This window comes from Hippocampus guttulatus, chromosome 13 (assembly GCF_054856545.1).
Source record: "Hippocampus guttulatus isolate MCC_2025c chromosome 13, RoL_Hgut_1.0, whole genome shotgun sequence".
In the NCBI taxonomy this organism is placed as follows: domain Eukaryota; kingdom Metazoa; phylum Chordata; class Actinopteri; order Syngnathiformes; family Syngnathidae; genus Hippocampus; species Hippocampus guttulatus.
Window position 1 is genome coordinate 8907641 of NC_141273.1, and position 11048 is coordinate 8918688.

At 41.1% G+C, this 11048-nt stretch overlaps 3 protein-coding genes across 3 annotated transcripts in view; 2 read left to right on the forward strand and 1 right to left on the reverse strand.

Moving 5' to 3' along the window:
• The window catches only part of ift43 (intraflagellar transport 43 homolog (Chlamydomonas)), a 294545-nt gene that overhangs the window by 44090 nt on the left and 239407 nt on the right, over nucleotides 1–11048 (reverse strand). The gene's annotated exons all lie outside the window — the stretch shown is intronic.
• On the forward strand, nucleotides 921–4882 carry LOC147196203 (actin, alpha cardiac muscle). The gene is made up of 9 exons (XM_086127591.1): nucleotides 921–1084; nucleotides 2296–2446; nucleotides 2543–2671; nucleotides 2926–3036; nucleotides 3478–3562; nucleotides 3834–3995; nucleotides 4074–4265; nucleotides 4353–4534; nucleotides 4644–4882. The coding sequence occupies exons 2-9, from the start codon at nucleotides 2318–2320 to the stop codon at nucleotides 4785–4787; spliced, it is 1134 nt and encodes a 377-aa protein (XP_085983717.1). The 5' UTR covers nucleotides 921–1084; nucleotides 2296–2317; the 3' UTR covers nucleotides 4788–4882.
• On the forward strand, nucleotides 5819–8901 carry LOC147196204 (rho GTPase-activating protein 11A-like). Its single transcript, XM_086126751.1, has 8 exons — nucleotides 5819–6017; nucleotides 6598–6746; nucleotides 7391–7458; nucleotides 7535–7631; nucleotides 7720–7976; nucleotides 8059–8219; nucleotides 8306–8380; nucleotides 8669–8901. Exons 1-8 carry the CDS (start codon nucleotides 5819–5821, stop codon nucleotides 8899–8901), a joined length of 1239 nt encoding a protein of 412 aa, XP_085982877.1.

The window sequence follows — 11048 nt, forward strand, 5'->3', positions numbered from 1 at the left end:
CACTGAAACTCTCGACAGCCACTCACACACAGCCCGAGCACACTCGGGCTTTACCATCAGCTGTTGCACGCATGGCTGAGGCTCAGCGCACATACCAGCCGCATGGTTTTCGCACATGCAATGTTTTCATCTCCTTAACAAGACACCAGCGGCGCTGCCTTGACTGTGTCATCAGAGTGAGCCTGAATGGTGGGCATGAGGAACATGCAACTCTATAGTCACACACTGTGGATCAAAATAACTTATGAAGCAGGGATGTCCTGAATTAATTTCACAGGATGTAATTTTCTTTTATAAAACAAAATTAGAACTCACATGACTTTGGACTGCCCCTAAATGGTTACACTTTGCTCCTAAAATTTCAGAGAATGCTCGTACATTTTGGATCTTTCCTTATACCCTGCTTAACCAGTAAATGCCATTTCTATTTTTTTTAAACTCTTCTTGAATATTTCTCTTGCTGACAATCCCCCCCACATTTCATCCTATTTATCGGTAATATAGTGAAGATGAGTAGAGTGAATAATTTACTTTGCACTAAATTTACACTGTGCGTCCCTAAATAGTTAGGTAAGGATCCACTATGCTCGTCTCCTAGTTCAAAAAAATGCATTTAATAATTTCATAGATTATTCATGAGCAAAGAGAGAAAAATTTTCTGGTCATAACTGTGTATGCAGTTGATTAAATGAATTCCACAATCTGGACATTGGAGATCATCTGATAACTGGGGGGTGGTAATATCATGTTAACTGCAATTGTGCATATATTGAAACTTACCAATGATATTCCCGTTGTATTCTATCAAAGGAGGGAAAGTGTTTTCTCCTCCTCACATTTCTGGTCTGTATCGCCTTGCATATCTGTGATGATAACTGAGCATAATTTGGCTGTGAAGCAGTCATTTGCCAAACACTCCCTTCTGTCTGGCTTGTAGATTTCTTTTCTAGCGGCACTTATTTGGATTTGTGTGAACTTTCAGACACACCCCCTGGTCCCGGACTTTGTCTGGGTCTTATTTAAGGGGCTCGACTCAGCCCCTGTCCTTGTCCCAGTGGAAGCATCCGTCCTCAAGTGCACCTTGGTGAGTATACCTCATGGAGTTTTTTAATACAACAGCTTTCTTTGCTGTTGTGTTCATTGAGTTCACTAGTTGCGTGGTGGCGATTTCATCTTGTAAACATTTCTATCACCAAATAGAATGCTTGAATTTGATTATCTAAAGCAATTGATTGCTAGGGTGAAATTAACGATCGAAATTTACCGATACACTCTGGAGTGTTTTACATCACAGATAATTCCGCTTATTTCTTCAATACAAGGTGCCAAATTTCACAAAATGCTGTTAAAGAGTTTGCCAAATGCGCTTGCTCATATTTATTTTATTTATTGGTGGTTAGATTGATGTAGTAAAATCAAAAGTGTCAAAGTGAGGCAACAGCTGGATACTGGCAGATCCGAAATAGCAGTAGAGGATCCAAGTGTCACTTGTGTTCACCCTGTTAACCTCTGTGAGGGGGGTCGGGCCTAAAATAGACCCCAGGTCTCTCTTATGACCCTTTTTGGTGCTAGCTCAGCAGCTTCTAGGAACAATCTTGGAGAGATATCATATCAGTCATTTGACGACGGAGGTGGGCAAATGTATGGGCTCGAGGGCCGCATTCGGTTTGAACAAGTGACGGATTGGCAAGCCATATAGGGAGAAGGTTATAAAAAGACTCCATGTGTATGCAATAAGCAAAAATTGTTCATTGTACTACTTACGTGTTATTGTGATTTTCATTGTATTTATATTTAAACTTATGTTTCTTTCTTCATTTCTTTATGGGTATGTGTGACCCGCTGTCCATCAGTAAAAAAATCAAAAAACAAAACGTTTTTATTTTTAAAAATCAGACTGAGCAAAAGGAAATTGGAGACATTTTTATTATATCCATAAATGCGATGATACTTAATATACAGGTATCATGTAAAATGTTTAAATCATTTTAAATGTCATAAAACAGCAAAACAGAAATGTTCATCAGTCAACCAAATGGAGAAGAAAAAGAAATAAATACTAAATAGTATGATCATATATTGTGTATATTATTACAGGACTTTACCCACAGCTGTTTTGCAATAAGGTCCAGATCAAAATACTGGCATGTACAGGGGCATGTCTAATTAACACCCTAAATATAAACCCCAGTGTTGGGTCACATTATTCGGTTAATAAAAAATTCGGATATTGCTGGCAGGCACTTGATGCCATTCATCCAATAACTGTCTTTTTCTTCTCCTAACACATCTCAGACCACTCCAGTAAAGCCTAATCATGTGTGACGACGACGAGACTACCGCCCTTGTGTGCGACAACGGCTCAGGCTTGGTCAAGGCTGGATTTGCCGGAGATGACGCTCCCCGTGCTGTCTTCCCTTCCATTGTTGGAAGGCCCCGCCACCAGGTTTGCTTGACTTGACCGTGTACTGGTCTTTTTTTCTTTTTTTTTTGCTGTGGATCAAAAAGGATGGAAAGTTGAACACATTGATTCCGTCCACAGGGTGTGATGGTGGGTATGGGTCAGAAAGACAGCTATGTCGGTGACGAGGCCCAGAGCAAGAGAGGTATCCTGACCCTCAAGTACCCCATCGAGCACGGCATCATCACCAACTGGGATGATATGGAGAAGGTGTGGATTGACATTGAGGGTCATTAACGGCATTCGTGGCAGCTGACCTTCCCGAGCCGCCACAATTTACAGCTGACCACAACTGGCACAGCTATTATTAACTCATTCAGTACCAGCCAATTCTGGACCAAGTCTGAAAAGACGTTTAAACACGTCTTTGGGACTGAATGAGTTAACAAAAGTGCCGTACTTCGAGGAAGAGGTTGCTGTTGTGGTTTCAGTTCTGAGAGCGGTTGTTGTCTTTTGCCAATCAGATCTGGCACCACACCTTCTACAATGAGCTGCGTGTGGCCCCTGAGGAGCACCCCACTCTGCTCACGGAGGCCCCTCTGAACCCCAAGGCCAACAGAGAAAAGATGACGCAGGTGAGAACGACAACTTTGGCGGCGGTTTTCTTGAAAATCACCATTACATCTATATTTACCTTTAATTTGTCTTTTGAGCTATCCAGTTCCTTCCTTTTAACTGAAGTGGGAAAATGGGCACACATGGGAAAATGATTGCTAGATTGTTGAGTCACACTTTCTGTCTCGGCAGTCTCTTATTGGCTTGTTTTATCATGCCTTGACAAGTTTAGAAAAAATCACAGAAAATTAAATTAAAAGGCGTGAAATGGGACTAAATATTGAAACCTAAGGTGATAAATTGTGGAATGCACTTACATTTTAATGAAAAGCTGCCTCTTCTGTATATGTATTTAAAATGTGTTAGTTTAGGCAGGCAATACAGTAAACATAATTGTTTATGAATGATGTCATTTGGGGGACTCTGAAGCACTTTTTCACTTTGCTGGCCTTATTTTGCAGATCATGTTTGAGACCTTCAACGTCCCCGCTATGTATGTGGCCATCCAGGCTGTTCTGTCGCTGTATGCCTCTGGCCGTACCACCGGTGAGTATGATTATTCTTTTATTAGGCACAGTCAAATGCTACGGGTCCAGTACTTAAAATGGTGCCAAAGTGAGAAATGTTCACACTTATTGTGTCAAATATGGGAGGATTCCTCCTCGACTATCAACAAGAGGTGTTAGTCCCACTCCAACAAGCTATGTGCAACTTGCTATTGGCACGATGAAATCATATCTGATGTAAGGCATACTTCAAGTGAGTGGACTTTTATTTGTCAGTCAATAAAACCCGGGATGTTTTCTACTTCTTAAAGGTATTGTGCTGGACTCTGGCGATGGTGTGACCCACAACGTCCCCATCTATGAGGGCTACGCTCTGCCTCATGCTATCATGCGTTTGGATCTGGCTGGTCGTGACCTCACTGACTATCTGATGAAGATCCTGACTGAGCGTGGCTACTCGTTCGTCACAACTGGTAAATCCACTCATCGTATTTAATTGTTTTTAACGACGCAGAGGTGTAGTTCCTCAACTTCAACGCCGTGTGCCACAGCTGAGCGTGAGATCGTGCGTGACATCAAGGAGAAGTTGTGCTACGTGGCTCTTGACTTTGAGAATGAGATGGCCACCGCTGCCTCCTCCTCCTCCTTGGAGAAGAGTTACGAGCTGCCCGACGGGCAGGTCATCACCATTGGTAACGAGCGTTTCCGTTGCCCCGAGACCCTGTTCCAGCCCTCTTTCATTGGTGAGTTCCTGTCTTTTGTTTCTCTTTTCTTTTTTTTGTGCATGATTGATACACAGTAACATATATGTTGCGCCTGTCATCTCTCAGGTATGGAGTCCGCTGGTATCCATGAGACCGCCTACAACAGCATCATGAAATGTGACATTGACATCCGTAAGGACCTTTATGCCAACAATGTGCTCTCTGGTGGTACCACCATGTACCCTGGTATTGCTGACCGTATGCAGAAGGAGATTACTGCTCTGGCTCCAAGCACCATGAAGATTAAGGTTTAAAAAAAAAAAAAAGTTTTTCTTCTTTTTTTGGGGGGAGATGGTTGTCACTATTCTGTAAAGTTGAAAAACATAAAATGTCATATATTTTTTTCCCTCATCATAGATCATCGCCCCACCTGAGAGGAAATACTCCGTCTGGATCGGTGGCTCCATCCTGGCTTCACTGTCCACCTTCCAGCAGATGTGGATCAGCAAGCAGGAATACGACGAGGCAGGACCCTCCATTGTCCACAGGAAATGTTTCTAAATACACAAGCAACCTCATTCATTCTTGGATTTGTCCGTCTCCTGTATATATATGTTCTGTTGTAATAAAACTAAGGCCTCGTGAGAGTACAGTAACTTCCTGGTTTGTCATTTTGCTTTCACTACCTTGCAGCATGATCAACAAAGTTGTTTGCGCTGTCAATGAAACATGAATAAGCAATAAAAAGGCTTCTGCCAAGTGAATCAATGAAGTGATACAGATAAGCTATGGTTGTCCTTTTAGCCATCCAGCCATCCATTTTCTAATCGGCTTGTCCTCACAAGAGCCAATCCCTGGTGTCTTTGGGCAGTAGGCGTGGGATACCCTGAGCTGGTTGCCAACCAATTGCAGGCATAGGCACATATAGACGAACAACCATTTGCGCTCACAATCACACCGAGGGACAATTTGGAGCACCCAATCAACCTGCCATGCATGTTTTCGGAATGTGGGAGAAAAGCCATGTAGGCACGGGGAGCACATGCAAACCCCAGTACCTATTGTCTTTAATCTGCTGGATAGTTCACCTAATTTAAATATTAACAAGTTAGAAATGCATAAAAAAGAAATACTGGACAATATCAATACCCTTATCACAAATTACAAATCCTTTTTTCATACATTTATGAAGAAAATCTTAACAGTAAAAACACCATAGTTCGCATACAATAAATGCACATTACATAAGATAAAATAAGATATCCTTTATTTGTCCCGCAATGGTGAAATTACAAATATGCTGACGCTTTGCAATAAGTGTATAAAAAACTGAATAAATGAATTTAATGCGAAGGCTATTACCTAATACCTATACAGTACTGTTTCCTGTGCAACTGCAGAATTCGCAAAACCGTGGACGGGGGCTTTTACTGACCTCTAGTGGTGTTTTACGTTTAATGCATCCACAGGAGTGATGAAACGATTGCACTTAACCTCACCACTCCTGCGTCCGATGTACTTTGCTTAATTTTCTCCCAATTTATTAATATTTGACGGCATAATTTGACAGTTTACTGGAGATTAAATTACCTATGCTTGTTGAAAAGGTGGAAAGTTGGCTCAGCCAATCGCACCGTGCGCATGCTCAACCGCTTTCGAGCGCAGCCGTTAATCAAAGGAGTTCCCTCAACACGGCAACGGAGTTGGTCGCACTGAAGAAAATGCGCACGCTGTCATCAGGTCAATTGGTGAATTTGACATCGTTTCATCTGTTACCTTCGTTTTGTCAAGGTTTGTTGTGAGTTTTATTTGCCTAGCATATGCAAATATTTTGTTGGTTTTATTGTTGTTTTCCTGCAAATACCAGTTGACATTAGCCCGGCGACTGCAGTATTGAACGCCACTTGCCATCTTGTCTTCACAACGGCAAGCCTACCCGTGCTTCCGATGTACTTTTAATTTTTCTCCAAATTTATTAATAGTTGACGGCATAATTTGACAGTTTACTGGAGATTAAATTACCTATGCTTGTTGAAAAGGTGGAAAGTTGGCCCAGCCAATCGCTATGTGCGAGCGCGGCCGTGAATCAAAAGAGCTCAGCAGGGCGACGGAGTTGGTCGCACTTAAGAACATAGATTGATTAAATCGACATCGTTTTATATGATAACTTCGACTTGTGAGTGTGAGTTTTATTTGCGTGGCATATTCAAATATTTTGTTGGTATTATTGTTGTGCCCGCCCCTCCCCCCCCCAAATGTACAAGCTAACGTTAGCCCGGTAACTGCAGTATTGAACGCCACTTGCCATCTTGTCTTCGCAACGGCAAGCTAATTTGATTTCTTTCGGAATCTTTTTTTCTCTACTCCATAGTTTCGAAAGAAGAGGGTAAAATGACAGTCGCAGAAAGAAAAGCGATTCGAAAAGTGGCCGGGCAGCTTCTCCGAACATCTTACGGCATCAAGGTCAAGAAGTGGAACGAAAAAAAACAAGTCCGGTATGAGGCGACAGCAACCAAGTCGGTAAGTTGGAGAAATCATTACCATTCTAATTTTTCCATACAAAAGTACAAGGTCATAACTAATACAGTATTTAATTTTGACCTCCAATCCAAAGTGAAATAACAAGAGTTGCAGCGCGGTTCATTATTAATATACTCGATTACGTTATGCAGTTGCGTCATACCGAGAGTAATAACACATATTAATAATATTTCAGAATTAGATTGCGATCGATAGATGTGTTTTATCCAGTGAGAGTCGTATTAATTTCAGTAACGAATGAATCATTTGCAAAGACAGCGTTTTGATCCAGCTCTTGTACACAGTACACAGTGTAATCATTGTCAGGTATTTCGAAAACACATAAGTAAAATATATTGATTTAAAAATGATTAGCAATAGTAATAATATATCTAAAAAGTCGACCGTACCAGTGTTTCCACATCGGTGATTCAACAGCAGCACATACAATTCCGAGAAGCATTCCAACGACATATACGTGTGTATACACGATTCCGTAACAGTTAATGTTGTGGCTGGCGACATGATCATCTTCACATTTTCACTGTGTTACAGTTATTGCCGTTTCGATGTTTCTGAGAATATTACAGATTCATGATGTTCATTTCTCATCGAGCTCTCCATCTGACCTTTTTTGTCCTCAGAGAAAGGTCTTTGGGGTGCCCTTGGAGTGCTTGCCGTGTTCCCAGATGGAGTATGGGAGCGTCCCTTGGTAAGTGAATACAGTTGTTTGCATGCATTGAATATTGGTCAAATTGCAAGTTTGAAACATATCTCTGTTCTTCTAGTTTTCTGGTGGATGCATGCATGAACTTGCTGGAGCATGTCGACACAGAGGGCCTGTTTAGAGTATCTGGCTCTCTTGCTCACCTGAAGATACTGCAGGTGAGTGATTGGTTGACTGTGCTCTCACTTAACATCGCTGACCCTATGAAAAGACTTTCAGACATGAATTTTTGTTGTGTATGTCCAGAAAATGTTGGATTCTGGTGAGGAGTGCCTGTCTGCCTGTCGTCCTTGTGACTTGGCCGGCCTGGTGAAAAAGTTCTTCAAGGAGTTGCCAGAACCGGTGCTCCCCACCAAGATGCAGGAGGCCTTCCTCAAGGCACAGCATCTCCCCACCAAGGAGGACCGCACCTGCGCCACCATGCTGCTCTCTTGTGTCCTTCCCGACGCAAGCCAGAGTGTCATGCGTCACGTCGCCGAGTTCCTGCTAAAAGTGTCCAAGAGGTGCTTACATTTTTGTGATTCTGATTCAGGAAGGACTTTTTCTCTCAGTGTGCTAATCCTTGCTCTCTGGGTTTGATTCCAGGAGTGCAAAGAATCAAATGGACTGCGCTAATTTGTCGTTAGTCTTGGCTCCCACCCTCCTCCAGTCGAGGGGAGTTAAAAAGATGGACGGCAATGCAGAGAGACGCCTCCACCTGGAGAGGGATGTCCTTCACTGCTTTATAGAGAACGCCCACCACATTGGTAACAATGCACATAATTTAGCTGATCGTCTTCTCAGCCTCAGTCTTGTTGAGATCTAATTTCTTTGCTTTTGCTGCATGTTACAGGTAAGATGCCGCAAATGCTTCAAGAGAAGCTTTCCGCCAAGATGGACTGTGAGCCAGCATTCGCCAGTTTCATAGGTGAGATGAATTAGAATATGAAATCATTGTTGAAAGTTCCGTTTCGGCCTCATCTCATGTCTACTTTCTGTCATTAGTTGCAACCATTGTTTTTTGTTTTTGTTTTTTTCAATTCAAGAAAATGTTTCTCATACCCGCAAAAGACCAAATAATTGTTTTCAAATAACAAAACAATGTGAACAGTTTCAGCCACGCATACAAAGTAAATGAGTTCATGTATCACTCAAATCAATAACAAACCGATCTGGCATTGAATCTCCATTCTTGTTTTGTGTTACTTTGTTTCAGATAAGATCAAAAGGTCCATGACGGCAGTTAAAGCGAAGCAATGGCATTGCGAAACCTACAAGCCCGAGACGCAGACATTTTCCCATCACCCAAAGGGACTCTCTTTGTGCACTTGCTGGACTGTCGTCTCTCAACTGCCAGACACAGCAACAGACACCGGGATAACACTTGTAAAACATCGAATGAGAGACGAGAATTTAACGGTCACAATTATGTCACAGAGAAGATCATGATTTTCTTCTTTCTGATTGTACAGTATTCTTGAATGTAATGAAATCAATTCTTGTATATTTGTAATTACAGCGGTTATTTAGGGTTCTAGAGGTATATTTGTAATTATAGAGGTTATTTAATAACCAATATATATACTGTATATATGTGTGTGTCTGTGTTTGTACATATAAGATAAGATATGATATGAATCTATTTTACATTTTTGCATCCATTTCCTGTGTCAACATGAATAAACATGCCTCAACAAATGTCTGTAACGACCGAGTCATTCTTCTCACTGGTTTGTCTTTGAATTGTCAAATACAAGACGAGGAAGGAATGCTTCAGACCTTCACAGAATCATTTTGATTCACAAAATATGTAATGATCTAATTCGGGGGTCCCCAACCGCCGGTCCGCGGACCGGTACAGGTCCGCAGGGCATTTAGTACCAGGCCGCACAGAAAGAACTTGCCTTAATTCCGTTTTATTTATTTCGGAATACGAAAGATGTTTTATTTTGAACATTTACCGGATTCTCCGTTACATCCGTCTGTGTCACGCTTGACACGTCAAGCCACGCTTCTGCGTCACGTGACCGATTACGCTAAAAACACAATGAGTAAAAAAAACTGCTGGAGATCGCAAATGACGGCGACTTTAAAAGTACGTTCGAGCCAACTGGATTAAAGTTATGTCTGAATATTCTGAGATCGCCACAATAGCACTGTTGCAATTTCAGACATGATACCTGTGTGAGGCGGGGTTTTCTGCAGCAACGGCGACTAAAACAAAATTACGAAGTAGACTGGACATAAAACACACACTTGAGGTGTCATTGTCTCCTATTACCACGAGATGGGACCGTCTGGTTGCAGAAAATCAAGATCGGGGCTGTGGTGAGTCGGCCAGATTAGACGCTCCTTGTGTTTATTATTATATTTCGAAAACACCACCGTTTTCATGCATATTATTTTGTCGTATTATTTCCGCCACACTTTAAATGCCGGTCCCTGAAAATATTGTCTGACATAAACCGGTCCGTGGGGCAAAAAAGGTTGGGGACCCCTGATCTAATTGATGGTTTCTGCAGATTACGGACGAGATGCCATTTCTTAGAAGAAAAAAAAAAGGAATTTTTCCATCATACGGTCATCGCCATAAAAAGAAAAAATGTTTTTCTTTCCAAGTCACATCCACAGATTTGTGTAACATGGATCGCTGTAAAAATCATATTTTGGTTCAATTAAAAAAATATATTTTCATCAGTCGCGAAACTGTCTTCTCCTCAATTAAAAAAAAATCACATTCAAGCATTCAAACAATTTGAGGCGATTCATCCATCGGATTCCATGAATGAATGAATGAAATGATGCCAAGATATAAGTATTGCTATTTTCCAAATTGGCAGTTAATTTGAAAGATGAATGTCATGTTTTGCACTGCTTTTGCTGTTTATCCCAGTTACTGAACTTTTATTCACCATTTCATGCATCCTGTAACCTGATAACATGCTAAACGGTCCACTGTAGTCACCGCTGTCCCTGAAAGGTTTAAAGAGCTACTTCTTGGGTACTGATTAATGTGAAGGCCGACCAGTTTGATACTCACTTCTGAAAAAAACAAAAACAAATGGGAGCTTACGTCACTATAAATAATGTTATTATTATTGTGTGTCATTAATAATGAATGACGCACATTTATATGAAGACGAAAACCCCCAAAATTCTCATAATAATTAGGAAACAGATCAATACAGAGCACTTTCTTAAAGCAAAACTATATTTAATATCCAGTAATAACCCTCAGAAATATGAGGCTGATGTGCATGCGGCTCTCTAGCGCCTCTCAAGTGGCTCCCTGGAGCTTTTTCAAAAATGTTTGAAAATGGAAAAAGATGGGCGAGGGAAATAAAGGATATATATATATATATATATTTTTTTTTAAATAATTTAAAGTTTTAATATGTTTTACGTAAGAGGACAAACATGACGCTAACATTCTTAACGTTTTCCAATACTGTAAAAAAGTGTAGAATAAATAACATAAAATGTCGACATTTTTGTCAACGAGAATTTGCGTCATAGCCTGCGACACACGTTTCAATTAGCAGGGCGCGATGTCAGTCAGGTGGCTGTTAAAAAAAAGCGTTTCATGTACAATTCAC

Bases quoted from the DNA above. Each gene is read 5' to 3' on its own strand.
- LOC147196203 (XM_086127591.1), top strand. From the start codon at position 2,318: ATGTGTGACGACGACGAGACTACCGCCCTTGTGTGCGACAACGGCTCA. The intron at 2,447-2,542 runs GTTTGCTTGACT...TTCCGTCCACAG, and splicing joins TTGGAAGGCCCCGCCACCAG to GGTGTGATGGTGGGTATGGG. The intron at 4,266-4,352 runs GTGAGTTCCTGT...GTCATCTCTCAG, and splicing joins GTTCCAGCCCTCTTTCATTG to GTATGGAGTCCGCTGGTATC.
- LOC147196204 (XM_086126751.1), top strand. From the start codon at position 5,819: ATGCTTGTTGAAAAGGTGGAAAGTTGGCTCAGCCAATCGCACCGTGCG. The intron at 6,747-7,390 runs GTAAGTTGGAGA...TTTTGTCCTCAG, and splicing joins AGGCGACAGCAACCAAGTCG to AGAAAGGTCTTTGGGGTGCC. The intron at 8,220-8,305 runs GTAACAATGCAC...TGCATGTTACAG, and splicing joins AGAGAACGCCCACCACATTG to GTAAGATGCCGCAAATGCTT.